General features: G+C 36.5%; 1 protein-coding gene across 2 annotated transcripts in view; it reads right to left on the bottom strand.

Moving 5' to 3' along the window:
- TSHZ3 (teashirt zinc finger homeobox 3) overlaps window positions 1–14,652 on the bottom strand; it is a 76,784-nt gene extending 62,132 nt beyond the window's left edge. Inside the window, exons 1-2 of one of the 2 annotated variants that reach the window (XM_063438543.1) lie at window positions 13,206–14,652; window positions 8,148–8,338 (exon numbers count right to left, since the gene is read on the bottom strand). In XM_063438543.1, the coding sequence (XP_063294613.1) occupies window positions 8,148–8,187 (40 nt within the window). In that variant the 5' untranslated portion in view covers window positions 8,188–8,338; window positions 13,206–14,652. Of the gene's footprint in view, window positions 1–8,147; window positions 8,627–13,205 lie in introns of those variants that run through there. The other variant, XM_063438544.1, reaches the window with a different exon arrangement.
- Window positions 14,653–17,674: the final 3,022 nt, after the last annotated feature.

Genomic DNA, 17,674 nt, shown 5'->3' with positions numbered 1-17,674 from the left:
AATTTGTTGTTGACTCCACTATTTGTTTCCTTTTCTTGTTTTTTTTCCCTCCAAGTTAATCTCCTTGGGAGAATATGCACAATTCACGAGATAGCATTTTACTTTATATTTATAAAAAAATAATGCAGAGAGCAAATTTGGAACCAAAGTTCAAACACGGATATTATGGCCTAAATGTATCTTGTACTGTGTCAATGCACCATTGCTCACTAAAGGAGCGTCAATGAAAAGTTAACTTCCTTCCAGCCGGAAGTCCCAGGTATAAAGGGTCATAACAGAACAATGGTTAATTGCCCATAAAATAATAATTTTGGGGAACTCATTGAAAAAGCTTGTGAACGTAACCTCAGCACCCCTGTTATCTGCCTATACTAGTGATGGCTAACCTTTGCACCCTAGACGTTTATAATCTACAAGCAGCATGGCTCGGTGAGAGTTATAAAGAATGGATTCCAGAACAACCTGGGGTACCAACATAAGCCATAATGCTGGCCTATTTGCTTAGAACACATAGAGAACTAAGACTTTCTAGCTAGTGGCAATACCAATAACTACTTTTACCAGGATTAAAGTCTCCATTTACTGGTTTCAAAATGGTAATCAAAGCAAAGGCAGAATCTTACCTTTCCTATAAACAACCAGTCGGCAATTTAGCAATTCAAACCACATACGAATGCTTATTTAGAGATTTAGACAAGGGTGTTTACAGTATATTCTTCCATATGTTTTAGTGCACAGTCTTTGCTGTGTGTAACATTTAAGTGATTACAGCAATTACATCTTGGAGAATTAATTATAAAATATCACATCATTTTTGGATGCGTTAGACATTAGCAGAGAGGGAGAGAGAAAGAGACAAACTGAATCCACATTTATTGGACAGACTAATCTTCACCAATAAACGAAAGGAGAAAAAAAAAAAAGAGAGAGAGAAAAACCCAAAAGGTCACTGCTGCTGTGTATGCAAAATTCAGGTATGTAAAATTACGTGTTACCAAGCACATATACACTGCAGCCTGTTAAATGCTGTCAACGCTGAATAATTAATTGAGCCTGTCTCTTTAGAGGAAATGCAAAAAATCCGATCAAAATAAATATGTTCTTAAATAATGACCAGATTTTATTAATGACCGTAGTTAATGGACGAAAGGGTTATACATCTTTACTTATGCAAAATAAATTCATCCAAGTTCATTAATATTCATTTATATTCAAATACCATTTAAAATTGAACAGTGCATTATGATAGCCAACAGCTAATTGTATGCATATTGTAATCTTTGAAAGAAAATACAAGTGAAAATTGTGAAGATTACTAAACTGACTGCAGCCCTGAAATATTGGAACAAGGCACTCTACAATTGTCCACGGTTAACATGTGCTATGCAATATTAGATTCAAAATTTATCACACAGAATTCGCCATCACCAATAATAATAATAATATGTTTGTTGAATGTTTTATAAGGCTGTATAGTTATTAATATTGACTAAATATTTTTATTTTTTTTGCTCTCAAAATATATCTCCTATTGTAACATCCTTACTGAAGTCACAAAAAAACCTTTTTTTATTTAAACATTACTATGAATGTTTATTTTTCCTCCCCTTGAGAAACAGTAAATCAGAACATTTTATTTAGAATTAAAAAAACAAAAAACTGTGGAGATATTTGTGTGCGAGTGTGCTTTTACACACACAAAGTAAATAAATTGGTTAATTTCTTAATCGTTCTTTTATCTTTGTAGTATATTTTAGCACTAATCCATATTTAGTATTTTCTACATTAAATCGTACTAAATATTGATAATATGGACGAATTTGGTACAACTCCTACAAGAGTTTATTAAGCCTGGTCCCCTCATTCCCAAACAGCTGGTGGAGGTGAAAAAAAGAGCCATAATTAATAACATGTGTTCTGACAGAATGAATTAATAATTCATAATTAAGGACAAACAAGGAAAGTTACATTATTCTCCAGGACTCATACACATTAAATATCGATGCGAGTATGATCGAGGGTGCAATGGCAAACTACCTCAACTACTCGCTGAGCTTCTAAGTGTTACATAACCCATTAATTGTTTACAGAGCAACACTGATTAATTTACTAATTATGGATTAAAATCCTTTAAATGGGAACAGTTAAACATCATTTAGGCAGCCAATTTGCCGTGATTTTCACATGCTAGAAGATGTCTTTTTTAAAGAGTTGATAGCCAAAAAAAAAAAAATACATAAATATATATATATATATTATTTATTAAAAAAAATATATATATATATATATATATATATATATATATAAAAAAAAAAAAAGATTACAAGACAAAATGTTAACCATGCAAAACCCACATTTGAATATTCCAGAATAGAAGGCTTGTGATTAATTAAATTGAAGGGTATGGACACCGCATCAACTTTACATAAAATTATCATTTACTCATCTTATATGAGCATTTTATGCATGTAGCAAAAATGAAAGGATGAGAGGCGGTCTATTGAGCTAATTACATTGCATATTATCCATCTGAAGATACCTGCCCATGCTGTCTTGTTAAACACAATACAGGGTGCCTAACTCCCCATTTTAGCCACCCACTACTAGCTGCAGTAAGAAGATTAGTAGATAAATATCACTCTGAGCAATTCACCTGGAGCTGCTCTCTGTATTCTAAACCATGCATCTGTTTCTTGGGTTTACACACTAATTAGGACAGCAATAAACTGCAACCTTTTAAAGCAAAAAAAAATAAAAAATCTAAAAAAATATCCACAGCTCCTTGGGAATTTTAACAACTAGACTAGCAATGAAACATCCAAGGTCAGAGAGAAAACTACAGTGCCTGCATGTGGGTTAAGCGTGCAATGTTCCTGGCATTTTAGTAAAACGTGGACCCGCGTTTGAGAGGTCTACTAGCCTAGTTAATGTAAAAAGGTTAACAGTAAGCTAATTGCAAAGTTGTGTTCCCTTAAGGTGAACAGAATTCTATTTACACAGCCTTTTTCAAATACAATAGCGATAATGTCACAGTTACACAGGGATGTAACACGCAGCGCCAAATATATGCTGCGTTCCCTACATTTAGAGAATTCTCCCCACATCACTAGAATTCTGCAAAGAGCACTAAGGAACTGATCCTATAAACTCACCCTGCACTGCATTCCCTACACAACAGTCACAATTCATTCTAATCACTGGGCAAAACAATCTTTAGAGAGGAGAAAAAAAAAATCAGAAAGGAAAGAAAGAAAGAAAAAAAAAATAGAAGAAAAAAGAAAATGCAGACTTGTGAGCCAATTTAAGAAATAACTGCTGATACATCAGTTATTGACTATTTCACTCCTGCTCATGATAGTGCTCAAGGCAAACCAGAGAATAAAATGACAACATCAACGGAATCCAGTAAACTGTACCGGGGGAGAACACTGAGGGCCCTAATTGACAGCTGTCAGACTAATGGGAGAAATGGCAGCTGATTCTGAAAATGTCTGTTTTCCACCAGGATACTCAGTGGAATCTTTCAACCATGCTTACATTTGGAGGGAGGGGGGATCGTCCTCCTTTTTACATTGTTCTTTACTCTATGCAGAAAAGAAGCAAAGGACAGCCATAACTAATCATTTTGTCATCTTGCTACTAGGGAGAATCTCCATCCAATAGGCCTGGCAGTTTTGTAGCCACACTATGTGCCCCAGTGTAAGAGCATTTCTAGTAGAAAGCATTGTGGTTTCAATGCATGTACAATCTCAACACATTCGAAGGCTCTCGAAATGTCTATCAGATATATTAAAATGCACAGAATTTCTCCTTCTTCAAAAGTAAAAACGTACGGAGCCTGGATCGTTTTCCCTTTTTCACATACTTATTTTAATATTAAATGCCAGTTCTCACTTTTTTCATATTCTTATTTCAAATTAAGAAGTACAATGCTTGTATACATTAAAACACAAACACACACATAAAAAAAAAAATATATATATATATATATATATATATATATATATATATATAAAATTTTGGTTTCGATATATATTCTTGTCTCATATCTATTCCGAAAAAGGCGCATTGGCTCTTGTCAATGCTTCCTCCAAAATGGGGTCAGTTTCTAAGCTAGATAACTGTCTGCTTTATGCTATGTTTGTTTAGACATCCATAGTTCAAGTACTTTGATGGTACAAGAAGGAAAGTGGATGGTCTGAATGTTTCACAATTCTTTACGTGACTAATGCACACAGGGCTGTTGTGACAGTGCTAAGTTCCAGTGTTTAGAGGGCCATGCCGTGTATCGAACGTCTCATGCAGATATGTGTGCAATACACCTTTTTGTTTTGCATTTAAAAAAAAAAAAAAAACGTATTTTCTTTAAACCGGGATCCACAATATTTGTAATAAAAAAAAATAAAAAAAATAAAGACACAGAAAAAGAAATTGTGACACTTGAAGAGATCATTACAAAACGTGCTGCTGATAACGAAATGCTTTAACTGTGAATAGAAATCTCGGTGTGCATTATATGTTTTATTGATTAAGATTATCGGTTTCTGCTCTTGCCAGTGCAGTATTAAAGCTCTTGCTTGGCAGAAAGGAATTATGCACCTGTCTGTTAAATATACAATGTCTGTGCTGCGGAAACCTCTTAGTAGTTGTTATTTTTCTCCAGCCCCCATTAAAAAGGCCTAATCCCTATGAAATGATTATCCAGGTACCAAAATCCATTTGTCACCTGCAGCAGAAAATTGAGTTAATGCACAACTAAAGGCAAGCAGGACTGTGTAATATCAAGTTGATTACATCAAACTAGCTGCAAACCTAATTCTGCTAGATGACACTGCTTGCAGACTGTCATCTCCAATCATTAGAGCTGTCAAGAATCCATCAGATTTACAGCTAATTAGGTGAGCACTAATGAAGCTGGCAAAACAACTTTTCTTTTTTGTTACGGCTGAGCAGACCTTTCAGTTTAGGGGGGGAAAAAAAATCCTCAAGTATTTTCAAGGTTGGTGGTGAATGAATTTACTGAGTTACCAATCAGACTTTTTTCCCCCCACTCTTACCAGTACAAAGCAATCACTCAGTACGAAACATAGAAAGTCAAAATTCTACAACGTACAGCCGCAAAGATCCAAAAGAAAATTGAAATTACAAGTTTCTCAAAGTTTTTTTCCCCCCATAAATAATATAAACATAATTTAATTATAATTTTGCATCCTGCTTCCATCAGAAGCATTTGTGATATTTGTTTCACCTTCCCTCAACTTAAATAAGTAACAAATTGTGCATTGGACATTTCCCCAGCCATATCCATTAGACAGAAGCGTTTTGATAAGTAAAACAGGAGTCAATCCATGAGAGAGACTGAGAGCATTCACTCTGCCAACTTCTGAATGGCCATTAAGCTATTGATGAATGTGCCTGTCATGAGAGAGACAATTAAATCAAATATGAAACAAAGTCGTTTTGACGGGTCATTTTGATAAAGCAAAACCATTCTACGATATTTTATTAGTATACCAGTTAAGTTTATTCCCCTTATTCTCAATCTTCCTAAATAAACCTCTAATTAAATAAAATAAATTTTCGCAAGAACCCCGAACATTCGTGATTTGTAGGAAGTGAAACAATAATAATTATTTTTTTAAAAAGACACACAAAAAAAAAAAAAAAACTATATACATGTACAAACGTGTGTGAATGCACATATAGTCTCCTTTAACATATAACTGGCACAGAAAAAGAAAAAAAAAAGCAATCATCTGTATCGCATTAAATGTGTATTCAGCAATGGTACGAATCTTTTAATGTGCTATATAACGATTCCTTAAGCCAGATGTGAAGAGCCGCAGTCTAACCTAACCTAAAACTGACCATTAGTACAACCTGCCAGTCGTATCTACCTACTGGCTTATTTATCTCAAACAAGCATTATTTGCTGCATGGATTTAATAGTGACCAGAGCAATGTCACCGTGGATCTGTTTGACACATATAGCAATGTTTAGATTCACAGACGGAATTGTAGATTTATTTTACACTGTATCCATTTTTTACTTAATATTTATTCAATCCTACTTGTTCTACCTATATAGCGATTGCAATGGCCTTAAAAGTCTTTATTGCATTTTATTTTATGAAAAATATGCATTGCTAAGATTTTTATTAAACAGAGCTACAGGAGGCCTAGTTCTTTCGAGTAATGTGCGTTGAAGCAAGTAACTGGTTTTTGAGTTTATGATGATGTCATCTTACTTTTTATAATCATCATACTTTTACTAATCAAAATGCAAGAGAACCTAATAAAATACAAAGATCCAAAAAAACTAAATCTGAAAAATCACAAGCTATTTTATTTAAACTTAAGTTATGTGATTGTATGATTTGCTAAATATACAAGTATACATATGTGGATGCATCTTTAAAACACAAACATAAATGTATAAATTAACACACACAAAAGAAATTCGAACACACTTGTATAGTTTATATGCAGTCTTTTTAAATTAGATTTCGTTATGAAAATATAAGAAAGGCATGATTTTGTTCGTAGCCCAATTGCCTTTCATTAAATACATATTAAATGATTACTCAAGGGACTTTAGTATAAAGGAAGGTGAAAAATATATTTTCTCTCATTATAATCACATTTTTTTTTTTTTTAGCTATTGTTGCAACCATAAAATGAGTTAATGGGGGAGGACTAAGATACATGGAAAACGTGTGGAATTCTCCGTTTATGAAGGGGTGTAAAGAAAAGGCAGGAATATAAGTAAGCTTTTACCAAGGCCCCAGATGTGCTAGGAGATATGAGCCCACATGAACCCGGTTATAGATACAGTTCGTAACAAAAAAAAAATCTGCTTGGGCAGGAGGTTGACAGGGCAAAGCTGACGTCACTGGGCCTGATGTTACCATGGCAAGTGATTTATTGATGTTTATTGGGAATGAATAGATCAAAGACAGCTAGATGACAGGCCATCAATCAGCCATCAAATGGAGGATGGCAACAGCCCATAAAATAAAAGCCTTTCTCATTCCACATGTCCTAACTGAACATTATTGCAAAATAATGTTTTGGCTCTATTCCCCCCCTCTGCCTCTGTTCCTACCTACTTCACCCTCCCTCCTCACCCCCTATAGCCTCAGAAAAAGATTGCTAAATCGTAATAAGAGCTGACATTTAGAACAAATGCTACACGTAATAACAGCCATCCATGGGAAAAAGCACACATATACAAAACAAATTTAAAAAGCATACGTGTATATATAAATGCATAAACACTCACATTATTGCATACGTATATACACGCATAGTTACACCTAAAAAGGAGAACATAGAAAGTGGAGACATATTTAAAAGCTGGATCAAAGCTAGAGAGACAGCTGACAAGAAACAGATCTTTTTATCTTTTTTTTCCCCCTCACAGCTCTTCAGATTGAGAAATGAAAAATCAATAGCATTGTAACATCTTCCCCTTGCTCCCATATGAAGTCCATGATTCCTTCAACAACCTTCTCAACAGGGTCCTTGGTTGAACTTTCCCTGGCCCCTTGTTACCCCAATAACCTTAAAAACATCCCACCATAACCTCCTCCTGTGAACAAACAAGCCCTGACCCCATTGAACCGCTTCATTTCCAGAAATGAATCAGAGGAGCAATAAAAGTAGAATGAAAAGAGCCTGAACAGCCCCAGTTCAGACAGATCACAGTCACCCCTTGTGAACACAACTTTCTTGGTTCAATCCCTGCAAAGATATTTGTGTCATCCCAGCCCCCCTCTAACCAGGAAAGAATAAAACAATTACCTCTCCGGTTCTGCAAATTCGCAATACCCCATTGAGAGCCAAATAACCCCAGTGTGCACTCTAACAGCAGACAAGTAGAAAGCATGCTTAATCCACAGACACCCCCTCCTCATTGCTTACATATACACCCGGTTAAGGGTCTCCCAAGCCACGCAGAATGCAGCTCTATTGCATGACCCTATCCACAAAAACACCTTGAAATTATAAGCCAATTTGTCCCCAAAGGGGGTATGGAATAAGCACAAGGCATGGGATGGGGAGAGGGGGAAGGGTATAGGGCACACATCTGGGGAAAGGGTGGGTAATGGGTTGTCATATCACAATGTACAGAGCTCATACAGTACCTGCTGCCCTCCTGGGAGCCTGCTGTTTCCTCCTCGGCATGCTGCTGCTACTGCTGCTGGCTGTGCCTGGCTCGGCTTTTTTGGGGAGGGGGCAGGAAGAGTTATTCTGGCCCCACAGATCCTCTGAGCTGATCCACTTCTTGTAGATTTCATGCAACGACCACAGAGAGCGATTCAGGAGAGGAGGCAGGCTGTAGATCGGAAGTTTGCAATGAAACAACAGACAACAAGATACAGACACAAATGTATCAAAATAAGATCTGTGCACAGAGCAATGTCTCCCTCGGTTTGCAGAGATCAGAGGGGAGGAGATGAGATGTGTGTGCGGGGGGGAGTGGGTTTCCCCTGGCTTGGATCACAGCAAAGCATGGGAAAGAGGACTGGGGGATAGCCAGCCAGTAATCCAGGCTCCCCGGCTGTTCTGATCCACACACTGAGCTGCAACAGGCAGAGCTTAAAGAGAGAGCTGAGCGTCACTCCAACTACTAGTGTGAGAACAGGGGCACAGCAAGCAGGGGGACTGTCACTTTAACTCCTTGATGGAAGGAGCTAGGACTGTCACTTTAACTCCTTCCTGGAGGGAACCTGGACTGTCACTTTAACTCCTTCCTGGAGGGAGCCTGGACTGTCACTTTAACTCCTTCCTGGAGGGAGCCTGGACTGACTCTTTAACTCCTTCCTGGAGGGAGCGTGAACTGTCACTTTAACTCCTAACTGGAGGGAGCCTGGAATGCCACTTTAACTCCTTCCTGGGAAGCATTGATTGTCATATTAACTCTGAGATGAGGGGAGCAGGGATTTTCAACAACTATTTCCTGGGGAGCTGGGCTGGAGGGTCTGTCATTTAAACTCTTTCCAGGAGGGTGTGAAGTATTACTTGCCGATTATAGATAGCTTTCATTTTAACTTATAGAAGACACTGTTATTCTGCTCCTTTAAGAGGTTATTGGGGAGGAGCTGTGATTTATCTTTTAACTGTATATGGTAGGGAGGGCGTACAGAGCATGCCTGCTCACAGCCACCAATACAGAGCGACTCTACTGACTATAGTGGGACCAATTTAGCCAGGAAGTGGCAGTCTGTTTGACTCTTTTGCTGTCTGGGACACACAGTGTGTAATTATTGATCAAAGTACTTATCATTTTCACTGGTTTCTATACAGGGCTGTGAAATGTATATATTGATAGACAACTACATAGACCCGCCACAATGTCAGACTGCAGCTTAAAGATGTACCTCCCCACCCCCCATTTTTTGTTGTACTATACATCCCATAAGGGTTTGGCAAAGCCTCATGGGAGCTGTAGTTCTACACCATCTGGGGATAACTTTTGGACACAGATGTTATAAAATGTAGGTAACAGAAGCTGTGAGCTTGATAAGACAGTCAGATACACAGAATGGCCTTTTAACCCTCTGTTTTTTCTGCATGTAAACAGGACACTTTCATACAAGCTTTGCATTCACTGGTTGGGAGTAGGCCTATTCGTATAGCTGGACTGTAACTTACCCAAACACTTCCTGCTTATAGACTCTAAATGGCACCAACATCACAACACACACAGAGCTTGTCATACTGCCAGATCCAACTCCGCTGACACACAATTATACAACTAATAGCACCTCCCTGGCACTGAAAGGGTTAATAGCTGAACCCACAGAAGAGGACACACACTGGCAGGCACCTTATTAACAAAGAGATGACATGGATATACCCGGATGTGTGTGGCACTTAAGGCAAAGCACAGCATGCAGTGACCGTGCTTGGAGGCATGCACTGCTTTCTCTATCGGTCCACTGCTGGCAGGACAATGCTACAGACACTGGCACCATGGCCACCTCCACATAACTCACAGGGCAAATACTAAATATATAGGGTATATCCTGTACATCCAAGTACGAAATATATAGGGCATATCCAAATACTAAATATATAGGGTATATCCTGTACATCCAAGTACTAAATATATAGGGTATATCCTGTACATCCAAGTACTAAATATATAGGGCATATCCTGTACATCCAAGTACTAAATATATAGGGCATATCCTGTACATCCAAGTACTAAATATATAGGGCATATCCTGTACATCCAAGTACTAAATATATAGGGTATATCCTGTACATCCAAGTACTAAATATATAGGGCATATCCTGTACATCCAAGTACTAAATATATAGGGCATATCCTGTACATCCAAGTACTAAATATATAGGCTATATCCTGTACATCCAAGTACTAAATATATAGGGCATATCCTGTACATCCAAGTACTAAATATATAGGGCATATCCTGTACATCCAAGTACTAAATATATAGGGTATATCCTGTACATCGAAGTACTAAATATATAGGGTACATCCAAATACTAAATATATAGGGTATATCATGTGCATCCAAATACTAAATATATAGGGTACATCCAAATACTAAATATATAGGGTATATCCTATACATCCAAATACTAAATATATAGGGTATATCCTATACATCCAAATACTAAATATATAGGGTACATCCAAATACTAAATATATAGGGTATATCCTATACATCCAAATACTAAATATATAGGGTATATCCTATACATCCAAATACTAAATATATAGGGTATATCCTGTACATCTAAATACTATATATATATAGGGTATATCCTGTGCATCCAAATACTAAATATATAGGGTATATCCTGTACATCCAAATACTAAATATATAGGGTATATCCTGTACATCCAAATACTAAATATATAGGGTATATCCAAATACTAAATATATAGGGTATATCCTGTACAACCAAATACTAAATATAAAGTGCGTATCCTGAAAATCCAAATACTAAATATATAGGGTACATCCAAATATTAAATATATAGGGCACATCCTGTACATCCAAATACTAAATATATATAGGGTATATAAATTACTAAACATATAGTAGTTATCTTATATTAAAAATATACTATGTGTCGTCTATATTTAGCAACCAGACAACTACAGGATAACCTATATAGGGCATATTCTATAACAGCTACAAAAACAACATTTCAGTGGAATAGTATATGCCAGCTACTAAATACACACACATATACATACATATACACAGACATACACACACACACACCCATTATATATATATATATATACACATACATAAGTGTGTGTGTGTCTTATGACAAACTGCTACATATACACAGGAAATATCCTACATAGCTATTAAAGATGCACATAAAGAAGATTTTTCAATATATTACATATACAAATAAGACAAATATACATAAATAAGGTACACTAAGTAACCAGGTAATAAACATGCATATACAGGAAACATCCTATATAGCGGTCTATTAAACATGCACATAAATATTGTTTTCTATAGAATGACACAGTAAAAATACACGTAATATTTACAACAATACAAGGAAACAAGGAGGATGGCAAAAAAGAACTCTATCCTATAAGTGCAAGTATATGGTTTAGTATATGGTTTTATTCTCCTATGTATACGTTAACAGACTGTGCATGTATATTTCTATGTGTACACACACATATCTATATCTTAAATAATCAACTAAATATTTCATAGAATACATTCTATATGAATGTCTACCTATAATGGACATATGGGAGATATAAGAAGTATTGTAGGTGATATCCTCTAGTCTAGAACCATCTCTAGAACTTACGCATATTTATTTTATATATATATATATATATATATATATCTATATATATATATATATATATATATATATATACACGCTATACACTAAACTCCAAATTATACATATACAGGGGATACACTTTACTAAATAAAGATTTCATATCTATCCATTTACTAAATTTAAATATAGAATATGTGGCCTGTATAATCATCCACAAAACCAACCATCTACTTAAACATTAACATATAGAACATATCCTATATAATGACTGCTAAACGTGCATATATAGAAGACAATATCTATAACCAACTGCTAAACATGCATATATAGAAGATATCCTCTATAACCAACTGCTAAACATGCATATATAGAAGATATCCTCTATAACCAACTGCTAAACATGCATATATATATAGAATATATCGTCTATAACCAACTGCTAAACATGCACATACAGGAGACAGTCTATATAAAGATGAGCTAAACATGCATAGGATAAGGCCTACACATGATCTATTATCCATACACATCAAGCATACTCCATTTAAACCATGCCTGCATCAGATGCTGAGTCTCTACTGTGGTACACAAAGAGTTACAAATCAGTCCTGTTACTATTACTATGGAAGAATTGCATTATTTTAAAAGCCCTGACACCACACACAAACACTAAAGGATCCAGCAATCTAAAACAAAAAGAGTATTTTGTGCATTCAGTCTGCTGTGTTAATCATCTATTTCCAGATAGTGGGAGGCAGTTAAATGATCCTGAGTCACATTCCCAGAGTGAAGACAGTTGGCACAAGTTTTCGTTATTTTAAACAGGCTCCATTCAATGTAGCTGGCTAGAGGAGTTTATAAATCTGGAACAGCCATCTCTCATCCTAGGCTGAAGCTGCTCTACGCCATTTGTTTGAAGTGACTTCAGGCCACTTCAAACATTGGTGTGAATTCTCCTCTTCCACATACACCAGACTCCTAACACACACTACACTTCATTACTCCAGCACTCAATGCTCACAGCTTCTCACATCACCTATTGGCTTAACCCCTTCAGGACAATCACTTGACAGTCCAGGTAAGTCTTCTGGCATGAGGGGGTTAAATGTTTGGGATCAAAGCTAACAGTTAAGCAATTCACTTCAGTTTTTACTGAACAAATATGGACAATGGCATACCTTTTCACTTACTTACACACACACACACACACACACTTTTCATACCCTTTAAGGCAAGTGGATTGTGTGTGTCTGACTTTCCAATCAGAAATTTACATCTGTAAAAAATAAATTAAAAAATAAAAGCTATTCTGTTTTAGAGGTGAATACAGTTTTTCTTTCTGCCCTGTAAGGGTTAATTCTGTTTTGAAAAGAGATACTTAAAAAATGTACTTACAAAATGTGCTATTGTTCTTGTGGAGAGCTGCCAGATGTGTTTTTCCATGTACACATACACAGATCAACGCATGATTGAGAGGGCACACCTTCCTGTCTCCAACTGAAAACCCCACTTGGCTTACTGGAAAGGAGTTAGGAGTTTCAATTGTACCTCTCTGTTTTCCTCCCTGGGGTGCATCAGGATTTATCTGTCAGCAGCACACACTGCCTATTTATATTTGTTTTGATTGTATGATTTATTAATTTACTTTTGTCTTTTTTAAGGTTGTATTTATTGTTGAGTAACAGGTTTTGCTTCTGCGTTTAATGCTGAGATTTACTGAGATTTACCAGATCAAAGTATGTTCTCACGTTTCAAACATCTGGAACACCAGATCTCTTCCTTATAGGATCCTGCGAGGCTTTCTTAATCAGAACCGATCACTTCTGGTGTCCAACAACACAGGGGACTCCTCTGATCACTTCAATCTGATGAGACTCTGTATTACTTTCAGTCCCAAGTTTACAGCAAGGAAACCCCAAGGCTGAGCTTCTGGCAAATCGATTCACTTTGGGCTCGATTGCACATTCCTGGCTGCAATCCTGTAACATCAGAAGGGAGGGATGGACTCAATGTTTCAAAGCTCTCTGAACATGGATTGCAGGCTATTGCCAAACACCGTCTTGGCTGCCAATTGCACTCTTTTCTCCCTTTCTTTGTGAGGCTAATAGATATTTCATGACAGCTACAGCAAATCAGAGGCTTCCTTTCAAGTCCCAGGTTGCCTTGTCTTGTTTAAAGAAGGGAAGCAGATACCAGTAGCATTTTACCCCCTATTTTGAGTTTACAGAGAAGAGAGAGAGAGGGAGAGAGAGAGAATATAAAAAAGGAGAATGATCTCTTTACAAGATCAAAAAATCTCCTACCGCCCCCATCCTCCAGGACCTGGGATATGTCCAAATACCTTTTTAAGAGGCAGATGTTTGCTCCTTCACATCCTGTACTGAGAGCCAGAGGATCGTGTGGACACCAACTTGCAGGGATACTGGTGTTTTTAGAACTTTGAAGTTTTTCTGCTGTTTGGTTTTTCTTTATGTTGGTTTTGTTTTGTTTTGTTTTTCCCCTCAGTGCTTGATCCTCTAAGCTGCTGGATCTGATGTAATGAGGGATTGCAGTTTTCCTGAAGTCCTCTGGAAATTCTGCTCTGGCGGAATTTGAAACACCCCCCAAAAAAAATATAATAGCAAATCAGAGAAGGAAAAATGGTGAGTTTGTATGAGCTGTTTTGCTCAGAACCCCTGGTCACAGCTGCAGATTGTGGGGATCAGAAGAAGCCGAGGTGTGATTTGCAGAGGTAATGATGTCCACGTCCAAAGGGTGTCTATCAGGATGAGGTGATATTCAGAGAATCGTGGGGTTTTTGCAGCCTATCCTTCTCTCTCACTGCCTCCCACCTCTCTGTCTGTCTTCCTCTCTCCTTCTATCTGCTGCTATGGCATTGGCTTTAGATCCGCCCAAACATCTGTCCGTCTAACCATTGGCTCATCCATCAGTGTCACACTGCTGCACTGTGCACCCACCACACACACACACACACAGACATACACACAGAGACACACACACACCGCCTGCCATTCAATGGAAGGGACTCACACTTTGGGGACACACTCACATCGCTCTCTTGATTCCCTTAATGAGACAACACAGTTTAGATTTACTATTTCAAGGGGCTAACGCATGTCCCTGGTACTTAAAGGGTTAAATAAAATTGGAAAAGGAAGCACAAGGACTAATTCAGCCCTCGGTAACCCCTGGTTTGAATATTTAATTTAGACATTCCATAGCAAAGTGCATTGAATTCCAAAATGTATTAATTCCATCTATCTATCAATCATGCAAAGAACTTAAACAAAATATATATGAAGTTGGAGTGTTTGAATTATTTATTGGCAAGTGAATTACAAAGGGAGGAAGGTACATTAATTATTTTCGAGATTTAAAAGTTATAACTTGTGTGGATTTAAATATATATATATTTACTTTCATAAAAGAAAAATGTCTGTAAATGAAGTAGCATGCTACACAAAATGCGAGCCTTTTATTTCTTACAAATAAAGAGGGGTGAGCTTAAAATAAAGTTATTTTGCGCGTAGAGCCTTAGGTCCAAGTTTCGGTTACACTGTACACTTTGTATTCACGTTCTGATACTGTTACACAATCACATGGAATTGAAATCTGTAGGTTAATTTGGTATAGGTTGCTAGATAGATATACTCACACAGGCAGGTTCGAATGCTATATAATTTATTGTATTTGTATGAGATTGAATTTAGCCTATTTATTATAACTATAAAAGCCCAGGTATAGATCATTTATCATATCAGCTTGTGCAAATAGAATTAATCACCAGTAAATTTAATTTCAATGCAGAGAAGCTTCCCACTTTCATTTAAGCTTTAAAAAAAAAAAAAAATAACAATAGAAATAGCATGTGTGCGAATAAAAAAAAATACAAATTACTGGGAAAGAAATTAATTTCCTACAATGAAATGAAATATTTTTTTTTACAAGCCCCTTATTAGATAAATATGTGGGTTAGTAGATGCCTGGGAATAATATTGAGAGTTACCATTTAATAATTCGTTTTAGGTTAGGCTCATTATGTAATGATTTAGAAATAAAACAAACATGTGTTTGCCAAGTGGTCATTGAATAAAAAGGAGTGGAGGCTTTCTTATCGATTAACCTATGACTAGTGATTATACCTTTCATATTATATTAGGTTTTTATTGGGGAGGAGGGGGGTGCAGACCTGGTCTATTTTAGTTACATTAACCATTTCATTGCAGGATTTGCCCAGCTCCCAGCAATCCTTCACACAGTCCTGGTGTAATTTGTTGATCCTTGAGATGTCCAGTGCATGCCCCACATCCTTCCTTGCAACCTGTATCCCCCCTTTGTTGGGTTTAAGCCCAGTTCCAGGCCTGTGCAGCTTTATCAGTCTGCCATACAGGAGACAGTGCTAGAGGTGGGATAAGGGCTCACCACCCACTGCAAAAACTAGCGACTGCCAGTGTTTTATTTAAAAACAATAACCCCACTAGTCTTTAATTCCTAGCCCTTAATATGCCACAATGTCCTGTATTGCTGAAAAGCCAGGACATTATGATCATACCGCAATGTTTGGGACAATGTCTTGCTTTCATCCTTATTAAAGTGTGTAATATATATATATGTAAACATGCACACACATATACAATACACACACTCTCACATCTACTTAAATATACACACGCACATATATATTTTATAAATAAATACACACACTCCTGTACATAAATACACAAAGACACACATGTATAAACATTTTTTTACACACACAGTTTGCTAATCACAGACATAGCAGAAAGGATGCTCTATATTAAGAGACTTTTTAATGTAATTCTGTGACACAATCAGATCTAAATGAATAAGACTAATTTCCTAATGTAGCAGGCTTGTTATAAGGACATAAAACTGATTGTGTGTGCCAATAAAAAGTCAGACTGTGTGCCCACCTCACAGCTGGCATGAGGAGAGGTATTTAAATGGCATTAGGCACAAGGCTGCTGCAGTCCCATCACTACAGAGAGAAACTTACTGAGAGCTTTTACTCTGATAAATTAACTCCTCGATGATAAATCACCTTTCTACACCTCTCTCTTTAACGTGTTTCCCTCTTCAATATCCTTACTACAACTCTCAGTTATTGCACTGATTTTGGTAAGTCCTTGCTCTTTTGTATTTCCTTCCAATCAATTTTGTAAAATTATATTTTATTTCTGTTTTATTTCACTGGAAACTTTGTCCTAAGTTGATGATCTCGTTACAGTTGACACAAAAATAAAATGTTTTGGAGCATAGGGGTATTAAAAGGGGATATTATTAGAAAGGGCATTTCTGGGGCAAAGTTCTAAAGGTATAGCAGTCACCATGGAAACCATTAGAATGTTCCTGCTGATTGCTCCACTTTTTGAACTTTGCCCCCCAATTGATCTCTACAAAAAAATTAAAAACGAGGTTTGGAGCTCCGCATAAATACTATTTTGTTTTTATTTTGAAACATCGTTAAATTAAATGTTTTAGCATGCTAGGAAGCAGTTAATTTACAGATTTCTATTCTAATATATTTTACTTTATTTTTATTTATTTAATTGTTTTGCCAAACTATTCAATATTTATTAAGAATGTACAGATCAAACAATTATTGTAGATACGAAAATTAGTTGCTTCAAAATCAAATGTGATCTTCCTTATTTACAGGACTAAATAAACTATGTATGTTTTCGTGAAATTCTAAATTGGCCGCATAAACTATATTAAGTCGAAATTGTGTATTTTTTTCCCACTCCTGTCTCCCTTGAAGCTAAGAAATTCGTACGGAAAAAAAAGAGGCATTTTTCTTTCTTCAACCTATTTTGAAGTCTCTTAGATTCCTATTATACAAA

This window comes from Pelobates fuscus, chromosome 12, assembly GCF_036172605.1.
Source record: "Pelobates fuscus isolate aPelFus1 chromosome 12, aPelFus1.pri, whole genome shotgun sequence".
NCBI lineage: Eukaryota > Metazoa > Chordata > Amphibia > Anura > Pelobatidae > Pelobates > Pelobates fuscus.
Note: the sequence above shows the minus strand (reverse complement) of the source record. Positions and strands in the feature narration are given on the sequence as shown.